At 33.5% G+C, this 25900-nt stretch overlaps 1 protein-coding gene across 1 annotated transcript; it reads right to left on the bottom strand.

The window, feature by feature from the left end:
- LOC109723713 (bidirectional sugar transporter SWEET13-like) lies at positions 1638-5422 on the bottom strand. The gene is made up of 6 exons (XM_020252176.1): positions 5250-5422; positions 4704-4740; positions 4376-4583; positions 2666-2827; positions 2309-2428; positions 1638-2120 (listed from the first exon to the last, which is right to left on the bottom strand). The coding sequence occupies exons 1-6, from the start codon at positions 5299-5301 to the stop codon at positions 1893-1895; spliced, it is 807 nt and encodes a 268-aa protein (XP_020107765.1). The 5' UTR covers positions 5302-5422; the 3' UTR covers positions 1638-1892.

The raw sequence follows: 25900 nt of genomic DNA, 5'->3' as shown, positions 1-25900 counted from the left end.
GAAGGGATAGTTGAGGGGTTCGACATCATTTTTACCATCTCGCGTGTGTGATACAAAATCGCTTTCCCCCACATCCCCTGTCTCTCTCTCTCTCTCTCTTTCAAATTTTTTTTTTTCTTTTTCCTCTTCTCTAAGCAAGCGATTGCTTAATTTTAATTTAATATTTATTTATTATTATTGCTAAAAATATCCTCAGATCTCTTCTCCACGTGGATCACATGGTTCGTCCGTACAATTCCTCATCTTTTTTATTTTAATTTTTTCAATTGCATTTTTTTTTTTGGTCCAGTAATTTGTTTGGATCCGATTGGTTGTTTCTTTCCTTTGATTGCTCTTGATCGTGAATGTTTATTTTATTTTATTTTTTAAATTTTTTGTTGGACTTTGAGATCGCTCGATGTGTTCTCCCTCCTCTAGGGTTTCTCTTTCTCGAATGGGAAAGAGTTTTATGCTATTCTGAAATTGGTCCCACAACTTTGAATTTTTTGATTGATGTACCTTCAACTTTTGGATTTTCTCGAATTGAGTAATTTAATTCTGCTTGCTTTAGTTGAGAATTTTGTTGAATTTTGTTCATAACATTTTAACTTCAAAAATTGAATGCGTCGTTTATCTTTACAGGCTTAATCAGCATATTTTATGCAATTTATCAACTATAAATTTATGAAAATAAATAATCAGCTTAAATTTTGCATCATAAGAGTCCTCAAATGACGTAAATCCAATAAATTAAAATGTTGGGTGCTAAAATCAAGTTTTTAAAGCTTAGATAGTCGAATCAGAACCGTCTACAGTGCAAGCAACTAATATAAATATTTAGCTAAAAATGAATGTAGACCCCTCAACTATGCACGGTTTTGAAATAGGCTTCTAAACTTTATTATTATTATTATTATTATTATTATTATTATTGTTTTTGCACTTCCTCAACTTATATATGTTTTGATGTGAGTTACTTGGTCAATTGAATTAGTGTTTTTTAGTTACTTGTCCTTTTCGGCATTTCCTTGCGTTCAAAATATTCAGAATTGTGAAATTAGAGCGAATTGTCGATTAATTTTACCAAATTTTCAATTTAATCGACTAAAACTACGTAACGAAAAACATGAATGGCATATGGAATGATTCTTATCAAGAAAAATTGGGGTGTCGCAATTTAATCGAATTAGGATTCTCATGATTTGTTCAGTAATTCCTATAGTACAAAGTTTACTGATTAATTTCGTCTGTGCAAGATTAATTAGTGTAGTTTGTTTAGTTTAAAGAGGTTGGCAAGGACAAAACAGCATTTGTAATGTGCACTTTATTTTATCTTCTATGGAATTACTTGTTGTTCAGGTCAAAATTTTGCTTCTGTTTAATTGCCAGATTCATTCGGTATCAGTATCAGCGCGCGTAGGGGCAGCAGCAACTTATTGTAGTAAATTTAAGTCGTGTTCTCGTCAATTAGAGTCCGATTATTTGGAATCATAATAAAAATGCAAGCTGTTTTGTTCCTTGTTTTCTTGAGTTTGGAATCAAAATCGAATTTGCCAGAATCAGAATTTATGCGAAACCCCTTTTTTTCATTCTAGATTAAGATGTGAGTTGAAAATCTGCATATCGATCTTTCTCCATATATCGCATGCATCTCCGAATGTATAGAATTCTGATTTAAATTGCTCACAAATATCATGCGGATACAAATTACATTCCTTATTTGTGCTCTAGACATGCAGGAGTTCTACGGAGTTACTTATTTTCACTACTTGTCACTGACACAAGAACACAGCTAGAAGGCACTTAATGAAACATAAAAAGGAAAAAAAAAGAAAAAGAAAAAACTTATGCTGCTTAAAACATCCTGCAATGTCAGTCAGTTTGCGGTGGAGGAGGAGGTTAGTTTGGTAGCTCTATGCCTCGTTCTTTCCGGCCACGGACATCGAACTCTCGACTTCCGGAGTCGTAACTCCGATGCTCTCCTTGTTCATCTCTATATCGGCATTCGGGTTTGCTAGTGTTGCGGGGTTCTTGTCCTGGTCGGTAATTTCTGATACTGGTGTTTCCTTCTTTCCGTTCATGTAGATGAAATAGAGAAGCATCTGGGCCAAACCGAATAAGACACCGACCACATTCGGAAGCTGATTCAATCACATTTGAATCATGTTGGTTAGCTACTAGCCAAGATAAAAATTGCGTAATCTAATGATAGTATCAATTTTTTTTTTTTTTTTTTTTTACTAAAAACTAAAAAATAAATAATTCTTAAATGATAGGATATAACAAGTATTCTGTGACACCCTAAATATACATATATATGGAAACTTACTGCGATGTAGCTATCTTTCAGCATGAGGCCGTAGCAGAACCATGCGACCGCACTGAGAGTGAGGAATAACGACAGAGTAAACGGCATGAATTCGACGCTTTTGGTTCGTATCACTTGTCTCTGCAACACAGTAGCATATTAATTTGTCTGTATTGTTATCAATCTTCTTGAATCTAGAGTTATTTCTCTTTTCCATGTTGTCATGTGTTTAGTTTGCTAGTTAAGAAGATCTCAATTATTTCTCTCATTGTCTTAGATGATAATTCAACTTGCCCTCCATTTTATAAAGCTCATTTTTTTAAAAAATTGCTGCTCTTGTAGTGAACAAATATGGTTAGACGAACGGCAGGTTCTTACGATGATACTCAGAGGTGCTATGAAGACGGCGGTGGCAAAGGAGGCGCAGATCCACCCCATGATTTTAACTCTCAGCCGTCCCCTCAAAAATAGCACGGTGATAAGAACTACACAACCGTAGAAACCCACGTCGAGTAGTAATATTAACTTCAATGTGAAAGCCTGCCAAAAAAGAAAAAGAAAAATAAGTAGAAGAAACATAGTTAGCAGAAAAGAAGTGATGATTTCATGTTATCAAGAGGGAAATTTCCCCTGTTTTCTTAGTTGAAGTTTTGTCGCACTGTCGTTGAGTATTCATATAACATTAGACATTAAAACCATTTATATGACACAAAAACTGTGAATGCCCATGGTGTTACAGGGTTTCTTATCCTCTCTCACTGTATTCAAATTATCCGTACATTTAAGCTGCATAAAATCCTGTGAGACATGATTAAACTTGGAGTGAACTGATCCCAGAATACATACAAATTTTCCATCTGTAAATCACTACCTCCGAATGCCAAAAAAAGAAATCCAAAATCTACGAATAGTTTCTTGAGACAAACTCTATTGCTTTTGTTATCTTCTCCCTGTTTACAAAAGAAAAGTTTACCATGCATTTGTAGGACATATCTTTTCATTTAGACCCCACACTTAAACTTTTTATTTATCATGATTACTGAACTTGACTGTACCTGTAGTAGGTTACATACTTAGCTGTTTTAGATATATATCCGTACTCGAATGCGGCTCGAGATACAAAAAGTGGAATAGTTCTTAATATTGTCTCAAATAATCTGTTCCAATATGTCTCATATAGTTTAAGAATCTTATCTTGAGTTTGGTACTGAGATTCTTTGAAATGTAGAAGTGACATTTGCACTATATGTGTACCATTTAGGGGACCATTTTTGGTACAGAAACGAGGATTTGATCTTGTGATGAGTGTTTAGTCACATTTAAGATGCATGCTTTCCTTGGTCATTTCACCATTTTGCTTTTGTTCACTTTCTCATAGAGAAAAGAAACCTTTATCTCTAGTATATATATAATTACTCTATGGTGAGTGATTTAGACTTTCACAAGTTGTTTTGTGGTTAATAATGCGCGAGAACTTTTATCCTCTGAACTCCAAAAAACTAAGACTTAAATGCAAAGAGTAATGCTATGAAAAGTACCAATAATTTTGTAAATTCCTCTCTAATGTAATATTTGTATGCAAAACTATTCTATCTATTAGGAAATAGGAGAACATTATAGAATATTTTACCATTGATCATAAAGTTGATGGAATCTTTATGTTTAATCGTTTGCGGTGTCTAATATTATGCCTACAAACAAACGATACTAAATGCTTCGTTGTTTCTAAAGCAAATTAAGAGCTTTAAATTAAAACTTCTGCTTTATGAGATAGAAGTTTATTTGCAAAGCGCAAAAGCGATGCATATACGTGGAATCAGAGAGGACCACTAAAAAGGCTCTTTGAAGAGAGTTTGAATGATAAATATACCTAGTAACTTTGAGTTGTCAAGTTCATTAAGTAACTAACAAAAGAGAGAGAAAGAGAATCCTTAATTATTGTGCGTCTCTCTCCCCTTCCATATTATGGGGCCTTGCACTCTTACGTGAGAAACTTTTGTTTCTTAGGATCAGCTCAGTAAAACACAAAGAGAAAAAGAAAAACGCGCGCAAAAAATAGAGAGAGAGAGAGAAATAAGGGGGAAGTACCCTGGCTTTCTTGTGCGCGTAAGCGATGTACATCACGAGGTAGATCGATTCGATGACGCTACCGAGGGCGTTGATGGTGAACAGCAGCACGTCGGTCGTGAGCAGCGCATAGTAGAACCACAGCATGGCGCTGAACAGCGCCACCACGTAGGGCGTTGAGTGGAACCCCTCCGTCGACTTCTTCTTGTACACCCTGTAGAACGTCGGCCTGCGAAAGCGAAGATACGAGAGAAAAACATATAGTTTGGTCATCTCATCTCTTCATTTGTGAGTAAGGTTTATTATGTACGGATTGGAGAGAGGAGTTTGAAGCAAAAGAGTTGCTTACAATGGTGCGAGGATAACCAAGAACGATAGTACGTTGCCTGCATTATTTCACAACAAGATTGTGTTAAGATCATCGATCACATTGCTGCGATATTATCATGAAGATATATAGATCCTGTAAACTTTTTGAGTAACACTACGCTTACAAAACCAACTTATATATAAGCTTATTAACTTCGTGATTCGTGAACACGCGTCAGTGAAACATATATATATATATATATATATATATATATATATATATATATATATATATATATACCCGCATGAGTAAGTTTTTAAAGCATAGTATTACTCGTAGCTTTTCTCTCAAAGCATAGTATTACTTGTAACTTTTCTCTCAGAGAGAGAGAGAGAGAGAGAGAGAGCATATTTGCATCGAGCATGTCGTTACTCCACACAAACTTTTAAAGCATCGCAGAATGAAATACAATTTTCAGAAAAGGAGAGCTGCGTCTCAGAAGACGATCGATTCGATCTCTCGTAATTTTTTTTTTTTTTTTTTTTTTACGACGGAGAGAGAGAAGAGGAGAGAGAGAATCATCACCTATAAGACCCACTCCAGTGGCCAATGGGTTCTCAATTCTTATGACCAACATCCTTAAGCACTGGGGCCTTAAGACACTAATTTGGCAAAGGAGAGAGAGAGAGAGAGAGAGAGAGAGAGAGTGGATGAGAACCCAAGCTTACTCTGTCCACTACTACCTTGGAACCTCACAAGCCCCCCTATTTATAGCTCCCTCACACAAAAAGAGAAAAAAAGAAAAAAAAAAATTACAAAGGTGGCCAAAAGAATATACATGGTATATACAACATGCATGTTGTGTGAGCCAGCATTATTAATTATTGTCTTTAATAATTGTGCTAAAAACTTGGCGTCTCATCTCACCCTTTCTAATCATATCCTCTTAGACTTTGTGGGTGCACCCCCCCCATCGCACTATGCATGGTGTGTGTGTGTGTTACACCGCAAAAGCGTTTGAGACCGTTGATCTTGGACACGTATAAACGAGCCACAACACATGCAATAGCATGTGTGTAACACTTGTTATTATATGGCCATCAAAGCTTAAAGCCAAAACTATTCATAGTCCAACTACCAACTCGATCAAAAGGAGATTGGCAACACGTTACGGAGCCTCGGCGAATCTCCGCCGTCCAAATGTCCAGCTCCAGAGCCAGCCATATTTTGTGTGGTGTGGGGAGTTGATATATGTATATCATGTATAGGAGTGTACCAAAGAGATTTTTTTTTTTTTTTGTTTTTTTTGGGGGGAGAAAATGAATTTATGAAAAATTTGAACTAATTCGGATAAATAATTAATATCTTTGGGTGAATAATCTTATTGCCGTGCCACGCCATTGCCACGTAGACGTGTCAGGTAGCTAAAGCGTTTGCGATGTCTCACATTTTTAAAAAGTAAACAGTGAATGATTTATCATTCTTTAAAGATCGATCAGAATGGTTCACCCTCTTTAGATAATTCATTATGTAAGTGACGAACGATCTATATATCATCTTATGACTTACGTGTCGAGAATTATATATCTGCCTAGATAAAATTTTAAAAAAATTAATTTTTTTTGAAAGAAAATTAATTTTTTTTGTAAGATTATTTACAAAACAAAGAAAAAAAAGTCTAGAACTCTATATTCATGTACTTCATTAGGATATGCTTGAACTATATCACCAAAATTTTATTGTATTATTATAAGTTTTTTGTTGTTTTGTGAAAGGAGCTCGGAGTTGGAATCCACCATCCACATACTATAGTATATTATTGCTCTTCAATAAAACCCCAAGGAGTATCCAAATAGATCCTTAATGAATTACACAGAAAATCATCCTGTGTCCTACAGTTACAAAAATAAATGAAATATATGAGACTCATCATACAGGTGAGCGATTTAAATCTACCACTCATCACTTACAGCGCTCGAATTTTAAAACAACATGAATAGTGCAGTAGCCCCACTGGGTATATATATTATTGCTCTGCAATAAAATCCCACAGTATCCAAACATATTCTTAATGGATTACACAGAAAATCGTTCTGTGTCCAACAGTTGTGAAAAGAAATGAAAAGAAAAAACATATATGAGACTCATCATACAATTAGGCGATCTAATCCGCCACCCATCACATTTAGCGCTCGAATTTTAAAGCAACATGAACAGTAAAGTAGGCGAACCGGGTCCCCATATAATTAAGTTTTGTTCACTAAGTTATCTCCTCATGTATGAGTGTGACTTATATATATATATGCAGGAAACCTCTTTAATCACAGCGTGACAATTTGATTAACATGCCATCCATCATTAATGCTCGGATTTTGAAATGTGTGAATGGTGAATTAGATTGTCTCATTATTGAAATTTCGATGTACACTCAAATGATTATTGCAATTCATAATTGCTAGTTATGGTTATATTCTTCTAGACCCTATCATTGGCTTATTGAAAGCTACAAGAGACCATTTTAAGTAGTTTTCTAATTTATTATATATATATATATGTATATATATATTTCTATTCTTGGGGTTGTAAATGGTGATATCATCATAGTCATTAATTCCTATAAGTGCTTTTTACAGCATTTTTTTAATTATTTACTGTTGATGTCTGTTTCATTAATTAAGTTGGATACTAGAGCTTTTATGGAAGCAACTGTTTGGGTTTTGGAATATATTATTATTGCTTTGTTCCTTAAATTTTTTAACAACATTTAGTTTTGTACAAACATTTTACAGTTGCTACTGATTTGTCGATTTCGCTTGTTGAAATAGGGAATGGTTAAAAAAAAAAAAAAACCAATAGCTACTTAATAGTTGATTCTATGCGTGTGTGTATATATATAATTATGTTACTATACTATCAATAGTACCAAGCAGTTGGTGCGATCGAGTTTTCGGCCGTTGGATGAAAAGATGTGCGGTTAGGATGATAATGCTTCCCTAGGATTGAGTGAGTGATTGGTTGAATAGTATAATCTAATGGGTGGAAATGATCAAATGGTAAATCTAACGGCGGAAAACTCGATAATATCAAGAGCTTAATGCTATCAATATATGTATAGAGCTACTATGCTATAGGAAATATAGAGAATTTAATGCATCCGACTTTTTGACCTTTAGATAAAAAATTGTACGGTTGAAATGATTACGATCTCCCATAGAGTTGAATAGTATCCCTAGGATTGAGTGGTCCCTATAGGGTAATAGTATTAATCCAAACATTAGAGATGATTAAAGGGGCTGATCTAAGAGCCAAAAAATAGAAAACACCAAATTCTCTATACTTTCGATAGTATAGTAGTTCTACTCTATACATATATTATATATGTTGGTGGCAAAGGGCTTGGTGGTCGGTACCCGAGACCCAAGTTCGAATCCTAGTTGGTTCACATTTCCAGCTAAATTTATTTCTAAATGAAATAAACGAAGCAGGTAGCATGCTACTAAAGGTGTCCAAAATATCGATATCCCCCGATCCGGACCCTATCCGGACCCGAACCGAATCCGAACCGGACCCGATAAAAAATGAATAGTATACGGATAAAAAAAATTACCCATTAAAGTTTCGGGTATGGGTCCGGATATTTTATACCCATACCCGATTTGGACCAGACCCGAACCTAACTTTTAAACGGGTAGGGTCCGGAATAGTTTTCAAATCCGAACCCGGACCCGGACCCGATGAAATATCCGATAGTAAATAAAAAAAAAATAAACTTTTGAAGTTGAAGGATCAATTTTAATATGATTTATAAATGATGAGTCACTACGTATTTTCATCCTAATGAAACCCTAGCCGTCTCTTTTACTCATTACTTTTTTCTAATTTTTTTACTCTTTGTTTTCTACTCCTTTTTTTTTCATTTCATTTCCGCCAACAATATTTCATTGTCATCATCATCATCAGTGTCATCATCATCATCAGCGACAATATTTCTTTTGAATGAATTTTATTGGACGGTACAATTTATTAGAATGCGAGTTTTTTTATGGTGGGCTTTATAGTTTGTCTATTGACTATTTAATAAAGTTTATAAAAAAAATATATTAATACGGATATCTGTACCCGATCTAAACCCGATCCATATCCGGTCTTGAACGGGTAGTATACGGGTAGTCACTACCCAGACCCGCTCAAATAGACCCGATGGGTATATTAGTAACTTTAGTACCCAGATCCGGATCCGACCCGAAGTTAAATGGGTAGGGTATATAAATTTTTTTATAACCATTCTTTTTAGGGTATGAGTACAGTATATTAATTATCCAGACCCGACCCGGTCCACAGACATCTTTACATGCTACCTATCTCTCAAAAAAAAGAAAAAGAAAAAGAATTGTATAATATAGGTAAATACATAGAACCAATATCAAACACCACTTGTGTTGGTTCAGAATTCACTGCTTCAACCAGTGATTAAACATGTTCATCGATCCTATGGTGTCATTATAAATTATTAATTTTGTTTATATATATATATATTAAAATAGTAAATAATATAATTATAATTAAATATAAAACAATAGAATATTGGAGAGAGGAAAAAGTAACTTAGGCCAGCTATATTGCATTAGGAAAAAGTAACTTTTGGCCAGCTATATTACATGAGGAAAAAGTAACTTAATTAGGCCAGCTATATGAGAGTTTTAGAAGCTTCACAAAATTCATTAAATGTTCTAGGCCACATAATTAACCAAAGATCAATAATCACAAATTTACTAGTTTAACTACCTATTTGAGCAGGTCAAAAGTGAGTTTTTAAGCCAATTAACCATCGATTTTATGCTTCGACCGAAAATAGAAAAAGGGTAAACTTCAAATACCCCATGTGGTTTCATATTTTCTCACTTTAGTACCATACGGTTTAAAGTATATCAAGTTAGTTCCAATGGTTTCGCACTTTCTCACTTTAGTACTTCTTGTGGTTTAAAGCGTATCAAATTAGTACCATGTGGTTTCATTTTTCTTTTTTGATTATCAATTAATTTTTTTTCGTTAAATCAGTAACAAAATTAAAATTAAAGGGTACTAAAGTGAATATTCGATAAATCTAGATAAGATATTTGAAGTTTTTTGTATATTATTTAAAGAAATATTATCGGAGGAAAAAAAATCAGTAACAAAATTAAAACTAAAGGGTATTAAAGTAAATATTCGATAAATCTAGGTAGGCTATCTGAAGTTTTTTGTATATAATTTAACAAAATATTAACAGAAGAGCAGACGAAAAGAGAAAAATGAAACCACATGGTACTAAATCGATGCATTTTAAACTACAGAATACTAAAGTGGGAAAGTACGAAACTCCAGGATACTAAACTAATACACTTTAAACCACAGAGTATTAAAATGAAAAAGTGCGAAGCCACGAGGGTAGTATTTGAAGTTTTTCCATAGAAAAAGGGAAACTTCAAAAACCCTTCTATGGTTTCGCACTTTTTCACTTTAGTACCATGTGGTTTAAAGTGCATCAATTTAGTACCCTGTGGTTTCATTTTCTCCTTTTATTATTAATTTTACTATTTTTTTCTTAAATCAGTGACAAAGTTAAAATTAAAGAATACTAAAGTGAATATTCGATAAACCTAGATGGGTATCTGAAGTTTTTTGTATATAATTTAACGAAATATTAACGAAAAAGCTGTCGGAAAGATAAAAATAAAACCACAAGGTACTAAGGTGAGAAAATGCGAAACCACGGGGGGTTTTGCAGTTTTTCCATAAGAAAACCACTCTACAATCCAAGCAGTCAAACTAGCCGAGTCAAAATGATTTTGAAGCATTGCTTAGAACGCGTAACTTTGAATGGTCTTCTTAATACCGAGTTACCCATAAGTACTTAAATATATATATATATATATATATATATATATNAGAGAGAGAGAGAGAGAGAGAGAGAGTCCGGCTACTATACTATCGATTGTACCAAGCCCTTGGTACTATTGAATTTTCTACCGTTAGATCTACCTATTGATCACTTCCACCTGTTAGATTATACTAGTAAACCAACCACCCACTCAACCCTAGGGGACCACTATCATCCTAACCGCACATCCTTTCATCCAACGGCTAAAAACTCAATAGTACCAAGGGGTTGGTACTATTGGTAGTATAGTAGCATAATTCTATATATATATATATATATATATATATATAGTAAAAAAGTTTTTGTTAATGATAATATATATTTTTTTTATTACGTTCGAGTTACTTCCTAACCAGTCGTATCACACATGTTAGGTAATTAACAGTAACAATCATGGCATGTCCGCGTCTATCTCGCTTTACCTAAACATAATTACCCTGATCAAAAGCATTCAACACAATAAAATTGAGATATGCGTGAAACTTTTGCAAGGGGTTGATGTAACCCCAAAGAGGTGGGGAATGTGAACGTACGTAATTGGGGGGTCAAATTTAACCCCGGATTTAGAGACTTGTCACGCATCGTCACGTGTAACGTGATCCGCTCCCGTCCACACCCTCCCACCTCAAATCTCAGCCGCCAAATCAATGGCTATCCCCCCCTCAGTCAAATCATGGTCAAATCATTTTCCCTCTCTCTCTCTCTCTCTTTATAGCCCAATTAACCTACACCCTTGCTTTCACGTTGGCTCTATTTTTATCCTAACAACTGGCATCAACGTATCCGTATAACAAATCTTATATTTAAGGGCACTTTAAATAAAAATTGGCAATGTTCTAAAGCATCGGCAAAAATAAGCCTAATGTTTATAAAAACGTCGAGTAAAGAATCGTTTAAGTAAATATGTTGAAATAAATATATCGACATGCGTCGAGTATATTTATTAGTGATGCTTAATTATGATATCAACACATGCCAAATATTAAAGATGCTGGAATAAAATATCGTCTAAAATATATTTTATTGTAGTATGTAATCAGATTTCTATCAAACTGTATTGCACGGGAGAAAAACTGTGTGACTTAAAAAGAGTGTTGTAGACTCTGTTGAAAGCTCATTGCTGTAGGTCATAGTACTGCATCTATAAATGTATGCCAAGCAGACCGCACACTAAGCACAATTGTACACCACAATTAATGCGTAGAAAAAGACGCGCTTAATGATTGCTGGTTAATTAATGATTTTTGGCCCATAATTTGGCGCAATTTTATTTGAAATTCTGTTTTCTTCTCTAAAAGTAATAGTTAATTATTTGATGTAGCTGTATACGGACAAGTTATGGATGTCAGAATCTTTCAAGGAATGAAATCAAACTCCTTGACTGCAATCACAAAAATAAAAAAAAAAATAAGAAATCTTTATTTATTAGTATATAAAGTTATTTTTCGAGCCAATTTTAAGACTCCTATACATATTTTATTGCAGAACTCACAAATACGGAATGTTATCGAAGGAACTTTTTGTAAGAAAATTGTTAGTACTTTTTTTATGTACCTGTGCTCAGATATTGTTTCTCCAGAAGCTCCTAGTAGGTCAAATTGGCCAACCCTAAAAAGTACATTTCTCGTATTGATCTTCTAGCTTCCGGAGTCGCTTGACCATAGCTTTTTCTTTCCTACTTTAATAAGCGGTTGTCCAATGCTTGCTAGATAACATCCTAACCTACTTATTTTACCGAGAGAGTAAAACAAGCAAGTAATTTAGAATTATAAGTAGAAGCTCAAATTCAAAACTCCTGATCATATTACAAACTATACAAAAGAGGAGTATTATTGAAGAGTACTTTAATGATTATTATTGTACGAGTGTTTTCCAATAGTACTTCTAGTTCTTTTTAAATAGTAGTGCTTTTTTGTAAAAGTTGTAAGATGAGCTAAACAAGCCCTAAAACGTAATCTCTTCTTCATGTCTCCTGACTCTCTTGTCCTTTTCTTGCAACATAGGTCGCAGCTGGCATGGAGCACCAAAAGCTGGGTATGTACAAGATTCTTCGTGAAAAAAAAGTATTAGTGCTGGCGTATAAATTAGAAGAGAAAAGATAAATTTCCGAATAGTTTTATTCAAGCAGCATATTTTTACTGAAGCTCTGTGTAAGCCGAATATTCTTACCTAAAAATAATGTTCTTCATGTCGTTCTATTAGGACACATGCTGCAATCGTCCAAATCTTACGGCATAATATGTACTCGACAAAGAAGAACTAAAAACAAAGCTTTTTTTTTTTTGGCGAAAAAAAGAACTAGTAATTCTTCATATGAACTGCATGGTGGGGTCTATAGTGGAGGCCAGGTGTGTCAGAGTGTTTTTGTCTAAGAATCACTCTCAAGGGGCATCAGCGAAAGATTTGACAAAGGTTGCAATTTGTTGGTGGATGCTCTGGCGAGAAAGAAATAGCGTAATTTCTAAAAACCAATCTTCAGATCCCCTAATCTCAACTAGTAATTCCTCATATGAACTACACGGTGGGGTCTATAGTGGAGGCCAGGTGTGTCAGAGAATTTGTGACTAAGAATCACTCTCAAAGGGCATCAGCGAAAGAATTGACAAAGGTTGCAGCTTGTTGGTGGATGATCTGCCGAGAAAGAAGTAACGTAATTTCTAGAAACTAATCTTCAGATCCCCCAATCACTAGTAGATGAATTCGGGACGGGGAGAGGAAGTAGGTTGAGTTCTGCAACTCTAAGTGATTGGCTATTTTTTTCTTTTCTTTTTTTTGCGATTGCCTTTAATTTTTTCGAGGCTGAGTTGCCTCAACTCTTATAGCTGAATTCATTTCCTATATGAATGAAGTGTACAACATGCTGCTTTTCTCTCAAAAAAAAAGTAAATATGCTGCATAGTTCAAGAGAAGCTCCAAAGGAGAATTTATGAGTGTGGGCATTACTTTTTAGAGATAATGTTATTCAATACAGCTTTTTTACGCCTCCTTTTATATATATAATATAGGGATAATTGTCTATACACCTCTCATATGTTTGAAAATATCCGATTTATTCCTACTTCTTTTTTTTTTCTAAAATACCCTTCATATGTTCTACCGTTATTACAAAATACCCCCGCAGTTATCCCCTGTTAAATTAACTTAGGTTAAACGTGAGTTAAATATCTACTACAGTTAAAAAAAATTAAAATGCCAATTTTGCCCTTTACTCAAGGGCAAATAAGAAATGTTGGTGACGGTAAAAGGGTACATTTGAAAAAACCAAAAGTCAAATACTTTTTGTGCCCCTGACTTCAAGGGCAAATAAGAAAGTCGCTGATGGTGGAAGGGTATATTTGAAAGGGCACAATAGTAATTTTACAGAGATAACAGAGTTTATTAACAGATTTTAACTCTATGGGTATATTAGAAATAGGTTAAAACATAAAAAAGGTATTTTCATTAATATTAGCTTTCTAAGAGGGGTAAATCGGAAAGTCGGAAACTTCAAGGGTATATAACCAATTGCTTCTATAATATATATACATATATATATAGTCCAAACTACTATACTATTAATAGCACCAAATACTTGGTACTACGAAGTTTTTCATCGTTAGATCTACTACTTTGACCATTTCACATATTATCAAGTAACCAAAAAAGTAAGTCCGAAGGTGCTGTTTAAATACTGCTATAAGAAAATGCACTATATATATATTTAGATGTTCATATTGCCGTTTCGGAGCAAATCCATGAATATGAAATTATATATAGCTCTCATTTTTAAGGCTATAATCCTATTTTAGTTCACTAAATTAACATAATCTTTAGGATTTTTTTAAAAAAACTTTGTTAAATACTAATCCCTAAAAACAGAAACAAAAGTAAGATCATGTGCCAGAAGTAACTGTATTGTCATTATATCACTAACTAGTTTCAACTATAAAAGTGAGAGATCGATGAAGTTAAAATATATATACTTTTTTGAATTGTTTAATTAATACACATTGAATACTAAATATATGTATATACTCTATTTTCCTGTACTATTGCTCATTCAATCTCTGTATCTCATTTATTGGCTACAATGTGCTCCTATATTGAAATGTTATCTTGTTGAATATTGGTTGTAGCATAGACAACATTAATTGTATACATATACATGATAGATAACATTAGTGTGTTACAATATTGTACATCTGTCAGTCGCGCCCCTGCCGCTCGAAAGCTCAGGCTCCGCCCCTAGAAATAAACAAACCCTAAAAAAACATAACCTTCCGTTCTCTCAGGGACATCATAGGTTACAGCTAGCAAAGCAGCACTAAAAAGCAATTAAAGAACCATTAATCAACTAAACCCCGGCGTTAACAAAGCTTGTCATGTTGCTTAACCTTAATCTAATTGGCTTCTCAACTAAAGAGCTATTGCTTGATTGCTGCAGCCACTAACACAAAAGCTCTCACTTTCCCCCCCTCCAATGACTTGGTATACTAGTAATTGTTGCAACTGCTATGTGTCCTGTGATCAAGGGGTGTAGGAGTTGGGTAGAGCTTCTAGGGCAAGCAATGCATTAAAGAGGGGTGTCACTTTTGGGTCAATTTAATTTAATTAATGGGAGATAACTAGGATCAGGATTAGGTTCCTGTGGATGCACCATTTTCACCAAATTGTCTCTATTTGGCATGGAAAAAGAGAGATACGCGTGTAGGGAACTCTTTAGCTATGTTGCCTACAGGTATGTACTAAGATCGATAATATATGTACATGCATGGCATGCACTTTTAGGCGCGTGCAATAGATTTATACACTTGATAATTATATATATATATATAAAGATACATATATACTTAGGTATAGAATAAACATTTAATGAGTGTGGTTGGATTATGTACTTTTCATGATGGTACTAGTATACCACTGATGTTGTTGGGTTAAAAAAAAGAAGAGTTGGAGAGTACACGTGTGGAGATACGCTCCTCAGGAGTTTGTGGTGAAACAAAAGGGGATAATTTTTTATCGTATTTTCTAACTGTACGTAGCGTATTCTATTTGTAATCTCGAGTAAAGCTGTACGTTGTAGAGGTCAACGGGTCGAATTCGGGGCGAATTTTTAAAAATCCGAATCCGAACCCGACTCCAAACCCGAGATCCGAACCCGAACCTAAACCCGACGGATTTTAAAAATCCATACCCTTATTTATTTTTCAATATTTTAAAATATATTATATTAAATTTAAATTTTTAAAATATAAATTCAAATGTAACATCAAATTTTTATATATATATTATATATAATACAAAATAAATTCAGGTTCGGATCGGGTTCGGGTTCGGGTTCGGGTCGGGTATAATTCAAATCCGAATCCATATCCGTCGGATTTCTATTTTTTATATCTATATCCGAATCCATATCTATATCCATCGAATATATCCGTTTCATTCGGATTCGGATTCGGATAAAATTTCGGGTATCCATACCCATTGACAACCCTAGTACGTAAGATAGTTTAAGCTTTAATGTTGTACACAAAATTTAGTATTAATTGCGTAAGTTAAGTTATACATCGGAAACTAACTCACAACATGCAAGTTAAATATTAGAACTTTTACTTTTGGCTGCGTTTGAAATTGTAGGGAGAATACATTATATATAATAATTTTTTTTATTGCATGCATTCTCTAAATGTACATAACGTATTTTGCTTATAATCTCAAGTAAAGCTATAGTGTAGTTTAATCTCTAATGTTGTACACAAATTTAGTATCGTCTAAGTTACGTTATACATCGGAAACTCACAATAAGTTAAAATATAATTAGGACTCTTATTTTTCGCTCAGTGTGGAATTGTAAGAAGAATGCATTATGCATTATGAATTATGTGAAATTAAGTACGACAAAAAGATGTCATATTTTATATACGGCAATAACTTGCTTGGTTATCGTGCCTAATTTATATAATCACTACAACAGAATTAGGTTATAGGGACACATGTTTGGGACACTTTTGAGTAAGTGTCCCATTTATTTTAAACTTAAAAAAATATCTACTAATGCCTAAATATAAAGCTCAATCCAACAAAAAATAAAATATTACTCTATTCAACCCACCACACCCAGTCCATTTGGCCCGATTACAAATAGAAAAGAAAAAAAAAAAAGAAAATTCAATTACCATCTTTTCTTCTCTCTTCACTCAATCCACTGAAATTCTAGACGAAGAGCGTTTCCTGTCGTCTTCCTCCGCCACCGCAGCCAACGAGATAGAGTTTCGGCTGTTGCTAAATGCTTAAATAAGTATTGGTAAATTAGCAGCACTCTTTTAGATTATAGCGACACTCTTTAACTGTCACTATATACCTAGCGACCCCACATATAGCAACACTTTTTAAAAGTGTCGGTAATTTTAGCTAGCAGCACTTTTTTGACATGTACCTACATTTAAAAGTGTCATTATAGACCGTTTTTATTATAGTGAATCCCATCAGAAAATGTAGGATTTAATAAATTTCTATATATTTTTGTTCTAACTCTTTGTAATCTAATAGCTAGTTTTATAATCTTCGGTACCAAATTAATAGATCCTTTTGATGCTCCGAATCTTAATAGCCTTTTTATTACAGCAAAATATTTAAAACTTTTTTATTAAATATTAATTTATGGACGGTTCAGAGCAAAGTCAAAGGCAAAATGATAACGTTAAACAATTGATCACTTGAGCAAATTTAATTCGTTCATGTATTTTTCATTGTTTGGCATGCACTCAAATCCCTGATCTCATTTTCTTTCCAAAAGAAAAAAAAAAACAAATCTCTTAATGCGTCTAATTATAGTTTGTTCTCTGTATCTGAATCTTTCTTTTTTTTCTTTTTTTTTTTTTTGGGTCATATGGAGTGAGCATTTTAGCCCTAACATACATATGACATGTATGATTCCTAAGATTAAATGGTCACATCAACCTTAGCACGCGGCACTTTAATTTTATGATTAAATAAATGTGATGTTTTTCCTGTACCTAGTACGTTATACTAAGAAGCTATAAAGATTTTGTAACAATAATATTTTATCAACTTTTTATAAAAATATACAAATTTTATTACGTTCTTCCGTTTTCTGAGAGGAAGATAAATGAGCTACCTGCTTCGTTCGTTCTTTAGAAATGAACTTAGCTAATAATATAAAGCAATTAAGTTTCGAACTTAAACTTCAGATACCAATCATATGTATAATTAATATGTAATTATGTCTATTATTAATCTAATAAAGTTAAGTGGAGACGTGTGAGTTGTAAGATTATTATAGGATCTTATTAGTAGTTAACGTAAGCAAATCAATAGCTAATCGTATAAAGGTACTAAGTGGTTAAAATATTTTACAATGTGATCCAAAATTTCGTATCTTTAGTGGAGCACGCGAATCACTTACCTGATGAACGAGTGGTTTCCAAATAAATAATTGCAAATAAAAATATCATAAAAAATAATAAAAAAATTGATGATATAAGACTCAAATTGAGTCTTAATTATATCAGAAGTACGTATCAAAACTTTCTCTCAAAATTCTATGTGATAAGAATTATTTTATAACATTAAGCTAACATATATATCACATCTGTCATAAAATTTGTTAATTTCGAGACCATTCGATCACTAAATATATATTATTAAAAATCATAAAATTTGATATTTAGATATTTCTAACGAGTTTTGCTTCCATTCGTTTTCTCTATAATAAGAGGAATTACTTCATCCATTGATTTGTTAAGGAGAAATTTGTCATTCAAAGAGTCACTTGGTTATCAGATCACTTTTCTTTTTCATGTTAAAATTAGTAATTTTCTAGACGTCACGGACAATGACACGGGACACGGGACACGACACGACTCGGATACCGTGACTCGACAACTTTCAAAAAATTAAGACACGGACACGACATGAACACCGCTAATAAAATATAATATTATTAATATAATAATATATTTTGATTATATATAAAATATTAATTTTGGTAAAATATTGTTATATTTGTCATACAAATGAAAGTTAGTAAAATTTTCATTGATAGTTCATATATTTTAAGAAAAAAAAATCTCCACCAAATATAATTTATTTATATTCTCAAAAAAAATTATATGCATTTATTAAAAAACTAAAATATTTATTATCGTGCATTAATTACATATGTATAGAAAAAATAAAATAAAAATAGGTCTATATTTTTTTTACTTATATGCGCTATGGGTTGGCATTTAACTAGGGGTGTAAACGAGCCGAACACGAGCTGGCTCGCTAAAGTATCGAGCCGAAAAATCCAGCTCGTGTTCGGCTCGTTTATTAACGAGCCGAACACGAGCTGGCTCGCTAAAGTATCGACTGAAAAAATTCAGCTCGGTTTGACTCATTTATTAACGGACCGAACACGAGCCGGCTAACAACAATAAAAAAAAAAGATTAATTAAATATATATAAAAAGTAAATTTATAAAATCTTATTCATTAGACTTTGATGTAATAGTTGAACTTTACATATAATGAGTCTTTTTTATAATTAAGCACGCATTTATATTTTTTTTTTGTTAAAAATTAAATAATAAATAAGTATATTAATAGTATAATTATTTATTGATATATAAATATTAAATATATGTATTCGAGCTGTTATCGAGCCGAACACGAGCGAGCTGACCCCAGCTTGTGTTCGGCTCGTTTATTAAACCAGCCGAAAAATTCAGCTCGTGTTCAGCTCGTTTACTAAACGAGCGATTTGATCTCGAGCTCATTTCGAGCCGAACACGAGCCGGCTCACGAACAGCGAGCTGGATTGCCACCCCTACATTTAACGGACGTCCGAGAAGTGTCCACATCGGACACATACGTGTCCGACACGAACACGCGAGGCTTATAGAAGTGTCCGTGATACATAGGTAATTTTTAAACACTTTTCCATTCCATGCCACTATTTTAGGATTGAAATAAGAATCATTCCAAATAAAAATATATAGAGACTACAGATGGTTTTAAGATGACCATCAATTTTATTTTGTTTTGACTGAATTTTTTGTAATTTTTATTTTCGTTAAAATTAAGACAATTTAATCATTCGTTAAAATTAAGAAAATTTAATCAAATAAATTGACAATATTATCAAATATATTAATCATCATATTAAAAATTTTATTTATTCTTTAGCAAATAAAAACTTGAAAACTAAAGAATAATAGCTAGTAAAAAAATTTAATATTGTTTTAATCCTAACAAACTGGAATGATTCAAATGAAAAGAAAAATATAGAAGTTAATGGGGGCAATGGCAAAATGTTGAGGGCCTATTTCAAAATACTATATCGTTGAGGGTTCTCAACAAGGTTTCAATCATCATTGCACGCACTAGGGACCGTTGTCAATGGGTATGGATATCTGAAATTTTATCCGAATCCGAATCCGAATAAAACGGATATATCCGATGGATATGGATATGGATTCGAATATGGATATCAAAAATAGAAACCCGACGGATATATGGATTCGGATATGAATTTTGATTGTACCCGACCCGAACCCGAACCCGACCCGAATTCGAACCGAGCCCGAATTTATTTTGTATTATATAATATATATATATATATATTTGATGTTATATTTGAATTTGTATTTTAGAAATTTAGATTTAATATAATATATTTTGAAATATTGAAAAAAGAAATAATTGTTTCGGATTCAAATTTTTGGGTTCGGATCCGGGTTCAGGTTTCAAATTTTTGGTCGGGTTCGGATTTGGATATGGATTTTTAAAATCCGTCGGGTTCGGGTTCGGGTTCGGGTCTCAGGTTTGGAGTCGGGTTCGGGTTCGGATTTTTAAAAATCCGCCCCGAATCCGATCCGTTAACATCTCTAGCACGCACCAATTGCAACTTGCAACTTTTTTTCTTTTTCTTTTTTTGTTTCCCCATACGCTATATAATTTAGAGAATATATATTAGGACTTTTTTTTGCATTTAGCTCTCCCAGAAAATTTCACAAATCGCCCTACAAAATTTACATTTGTAAGATTAATTCTATTCCCGTCACGCAAGCGCTACGCGAGCGCTACGTGGGCGTGGCGATAGATTAAATTGAACACGATAAACCATTTGTCATATTTGGATATCATGAATGATTCATCGTGTCCTTCCTAAACTCTAAACCCCAAATATTGTATTTGGATACGATGAATGATCTACCGTATCCTTTTTAAATCTTAAACCCCAAATATTCCGTAATAGCGTAGTAAAAAAATAATGGAACATGGTGAACCTTTCATCGTGTTGGTGAAAGGTTCATCATGCTCAATTTAACCTATGCAACCATCCATGCTCGCGTTGCGATGGCATGATGCTTATGTGGCAGGGATAAGACCAATCTTACAAATATAAATTTTATAAAATTATTTAGAAAAATTTCTTTTTGAGGGAGCTACATGCAAAACAAACCCTATATATTACTTCAAAGCTAATGGCAGAAGCCCCAAACTTTATCTCATATAGGGATGCAAATGGATCCGGGTTGGTGGAGCTCCCGCCCGATCCGCTCTGAATGTGGCGGTAAAGTAGAAACAAAAAATACTAAAAAATTATAATTCGTCCTAAATCCACCATAATCCACCAAGTAAATGGAGTAAGGGGTGGGAGACCCTTTTCTTCCTTCAATCCGTCTCAATCTATCAAAAATTCGCTCCCACCCCGATCTACCTCAAATGAGGCAGTAAATGGGAGCAAAAAATAAAATTAAAAAATAATCTGCTTCGAGTCTATTCCGTCCCGACAAAAAATAGAGTGGGAGGTGGGGGAACCGTCCCGCTCTTGAATTCGCCCCGTTTGCAGCCCTAATCTCATAACGGTTTGGTTTAGCAAAAAACTAGTTTGATAATATTATCTACAATATTAATTAAGAAAGTCAAACTATAAAGTATTAAAATTATAAGTTTTGAATTTTATTATTTATGTATCAAATAGTGCTATATAGATATTAAGAAATTAATATCACTGGAATATAATCGAATATCAAAATGTATGAATTTTTTTGTTAATATCATTGCTAAGGTTTTTTGTTTTGAATAAGAACTTTAATTCTACGAGTTTGAGCCTAGTGCACTCGGTTCATGCAAAAGCTAGCCTGTGAATTGGAAACAACCTACAATAGCCGGTCAATGACCGGTTGTGGAGCTAATCTTGACCGTCAAGTGAAAGCGAACGGCAAACTAGTAAAATAGGGTTAATTACATACAAGTCCATGCAAATATAGTAAAATACAAAGAGTGTTTTATAAAATTTAACTTTTATATTTTGTCTCTGTAAAGTTCTAATGTTTTTAAATATGTTCCTAATGTTAGAATCTGTTAGTAAAAATTAGTTAATTATTGGTTAAATACTTAATTCTGGATAATTTATGAGATAACTTGATATTTTTATCCCTCATATATATAACTGTTGTAGCTTTTGAAGGAACATATTTGTGATAACAAAATTGAGATTTCACTTATTTGCTGTTAAAATATAAATAATTCTCTAACGGTAACAAACTAGAGAAACGTATTTGAAAATATTAGAACTTTTTTAGAAACAACATATTAAAGTTGAACTTTATAAAAATATATTTATAGTTTATTATATTTATAGAAATCTGTGTGCATTTAATCTTTAAAAAATAAAGTACGGAAGCACCACTCATTTCTAATAGTGTAAATCATATTGAATGAAGATAAAAATGTTGACTTATATGTCTCGCCGTTAAAAATAAAGTGGAAATATAGAGGTCCATTATATATATATATATATATATATATATTATATATTAATATTATATATATATATATATATATATATATATATATATATATATATATATGAGTAACTACTATGCTATGGAAGCACGGAGCCTTCCGTGCTTCCACCTCGTTTTCGATGTTGCGACTTTCGAATACGCCGATCGCTCCGTTAAACTTGATCTAGAGTATTTAAGTACCTAGAAAATAATTTTATGATTTACGATATCATTTGCCTAGTGAACAAAAGGCTCAAAATCAACGGCTGAAAATAAAAATCTATAAAATGTAATAATATGACATTAAATTTTAAATCAAAGATATTGATCTTGTTATATAGTATAAAGAATTTTCTATCAAATTTCACGTGATTTAGATATTTCTACACCGTTAAACTTGCAAACGGCTCACTACGGCCATTGAAATTTGTTGATTTTGAGCCCATTCGATCATTAGGCAAATGATATCGAAAAATAATAAATTTATTTCTAGGTACTCAATACTCTAGATCAAGTTTAACGGAGCGATCGACGATTCGAAAGTCGCAACATCGAAAACGAGCTGGAAGCACAGAAGGCTCCGGCTTCCGATAGCATAGTAGCCTCACTCTATATATATATATATATATATATAATATTTATATAATTTAGCTAGATATATTTTAGAAGCACTAATTTTTTGGTGCTTCTAAATTTCTAGCCCTTGGATCTACTCTTTAATTCTAATAGCATTTGGATCAAAACACTGTTCCACTTACCACACTTACCACCATCATCTCAACCTCAGATCTCTCCATCAATGACTAAAATCTCAAAAGCACCACTTTCATGGTGCCCTTGAGATATTCTAGCTCAACTCTATTATATATATAGAGAGAGAGAGAGAGAGAGAGTAAGGTTACTTAGCTATCGGAAGCACGGAGCCTTCCGTGCTTCCAGCTCATTTTCGATGTTGCGACTTTCGATCGTCGATCAGCTCCATTAAACTTGATTAGAGCATTTGAAGTACCTAGAAAATAATTTCATGATTTTACGATATCATTTGCCTAATGAACGAAGGGCTCAAAATCAACGGTGAAAATAAAATCTTACAAAGGTAATAATATGATATTAAATTTTAAATCAAAGATATTGACTTGTTTTATATAGTATAAAAAAATTCTATCAAAATTTCACGTGATTTGAATATTTCTACACCATTAAATTTGCAAACTGCACACACACGGCCCTTGAAATTTGTTGATTTGAGGCCCATTCGATCACTAGTAAATGATATCAAAAAATAATAAAATTATTTCTAGGTACTCCAAATACTCTAGATCAAGTTTAACGGAGCGATCGACGATTCGAAAGTTGCAACATCGAAAACGAGTGGAAGCCCGAAGCTCCGGGCTTCCGATAGATGTAGCTTCATATATATATATATAGAGAGAGAGAGAGAGTTGAGCTATGATACTTTTACAAGTATCACCATCATGGTGCTATTAGGTTTTAAACCATTGGATCTACTTTTTGATTATTATTAGCCCTTGGATTAAACACTATTCCACCTGCCACCACCTACCACCACCTATCACCATCATCTCAACCTCACATCTCTTCATCCAAGGGCTAAAAACACACAAGTATCACCCCCATGATACTTTTACAAGTATTCTAGCCCTACTATATATATATATATATTATTTGTGTTTTTAGTCTAATTAAAACCAAATTGATAATAGAGTTTTTCTATGTAACTTAGACATGTCTTGGAGCAATGAGAAGTGAACTTCACTTTTTTTTCATAACTATAAATTAGGGTTCTAACTTAAAAAATTCGGATATCAGCAATTACGTCTTTAGCCAACTATGCTAAGTACAATCAGTTATTATGTTTGTTATTAATTTGATAAAGTTAATGGATACATGTAAGTTGTAAGGTTTTTATAGGATCTTATTAGTAGTTTACGTAAGCAAAGTGATAGCTAACCGTATAAAGGTACTAATAATGGCACTATAAAATTTGCAATCTTTAATGCAACATGCGAGTCACTTTCTTGATGAACCAGTGGGTTCCAAATAAATAATTAGAAAAAGAAATAGGCTAAATTACAGAAAACCTCCCTGTAATAACCCGTTTTTTCACTTTTCCCCCCTGACATTAAAAAACCTACACTTTGCCCCCTTGTAAAATAAAAAATGTTCACAGGGGGGTCACGGTGTGTAAAATGACCATTTTGCCCCTCGCCATTGTTGTCTTCTTCCTGAGCTTCCTCAGCCGCCCCTTCGATCCGCCGCTATTTCCACCTCAATCGGCCACGATTCCTCTCCAATTTCTTCTCCACCTGCTCCCCTTCTCCTCCTACACCGTCGCCGCCCATCGATTTCGGCGACAGTAGGGAGGATACTAAGATGGGTGTTAATGGAGAGGTAGGTAGGGACAACGAGGGCGAAGGCGAGGTGGCGGAGGAGGACGAAAGGGATGTGGGCGAGGGCGAAGCAGTGGAGGACGGCGAGGCGGCGAGGCGGCGAAGCGGCGAGCCGGAGGGAGCGAAGCATCAGAGAAGAGGCAGAGGGGTATTTTCGGTATAAAAAAATATTTTTTAACAGAACCCCTAACGGAACCCTAACGGTAGGGGTGAAGTGCACATTTTTTATTTTACAAGGGGGCAAAGTGTAGGTTTTTAAATGTCAGGGTGGGAAAGTGAAAAAGCGGGTTATTACAGGAGGGTTTTCTGTAATTTAGCCAAAAAAATATTATAAACACTACAACAGAATTAGATTAGAGAAATATATTTTTAGGATCTTATTAGTAGTTTACGTAAGCAAAGTGATAGCTAACCGTATAAAGGTACTAATAATGGCACTACAAAATTTGCAATCTTTAATGCAACATGCCAGTCACTTACCTGATGAACTAGTGGTTTCCAAATAAACAATTGGAAAAAAAAATTATTATAAACACTGCAACAGAATTAAATTATAGAAATATATTTTTAGGACATTTTTGTATAAATGTCCTATTTATATAAAAAAAGTTTAAAAATTTACTAAGGGCTAAGTATAAAGTTCAATCCAATAAAAAATAAAAAGTTTCTCTACTCAACCAATCTCACTCAGCCCACTCGGCCAGATTACAAATAAAAAAAAAAAAAAATTAATCACCATCTGCCCTTCTCCTTTTCCGCCGCCGCAGCCGACGAAGTATAGTTCCGGTGGTTGGAGTTAGGGCGCGAGGATCTTATAGGGACTGTAAAGGGCTACGATCACCACGTGTTCCTCAGTCACAGGTCGCTGGAAGAGTGGGGGTCAAATATCGAGGTGTCCTCACATATAGCAACCCCACATATAGCAACACTTTCAAAAAGTGTCGATAATTTAGCCAGCAACACATTTTTTTACCTGTATCGATATTTAAGATTGTCGTTATACACCATTTTTGTTGTAGTGAAAAAATAATGATATAAGATTTAAATTATAGATCAAAGCTATTCATCTTGTTTTAAATGATGAAATTTTCTTTTATCAAAGTTTTACTTGATAAAATTGTTTTATAAT

This window comes from Ananas comosus, linkage group 18 (assembly GCF_001540865.1).
Source record: "Ananas comosus cultivar F153 linkage group 18, ASM154086v1, whole genome shotgun sequence".
NCBI lineage: Eukaryota > Viridiplantae > Streptophyta > Magnoliopsida > Poales > Bromeliaceae > Ananas > Ananas comosus.
Note: the sequence above shows the minus strand (reverse complement) of the source record. Positions and strands in the feature narration are given on the sequence as shown.

Excerpts from the sequence above, each read along its gene's own strand:
- LOC109723713 (XM_020252176.1), bottom strand. The coding sequence starts at position 5,301 with ATGTTGGTCATAAGAATTGAGAACCCATTGGCCACTGGAGTGGGTCTT. Across the intron at positions 2,429-2,665 it reads TAGCACCTCTGAGTATCATC|AGACAAGTGATACGAACCAA; the intron begins GTAAGAACCTGC and ends ACTGTGTTGCAG. Across the intron at positions 2,121-2,308 it reads TGAAAGATAGCTACATCGCA|CTTCCGAATGTGGTCGGTGT; the intron begins GTAAGTTTCCAT and ends TGATTGAATCAG.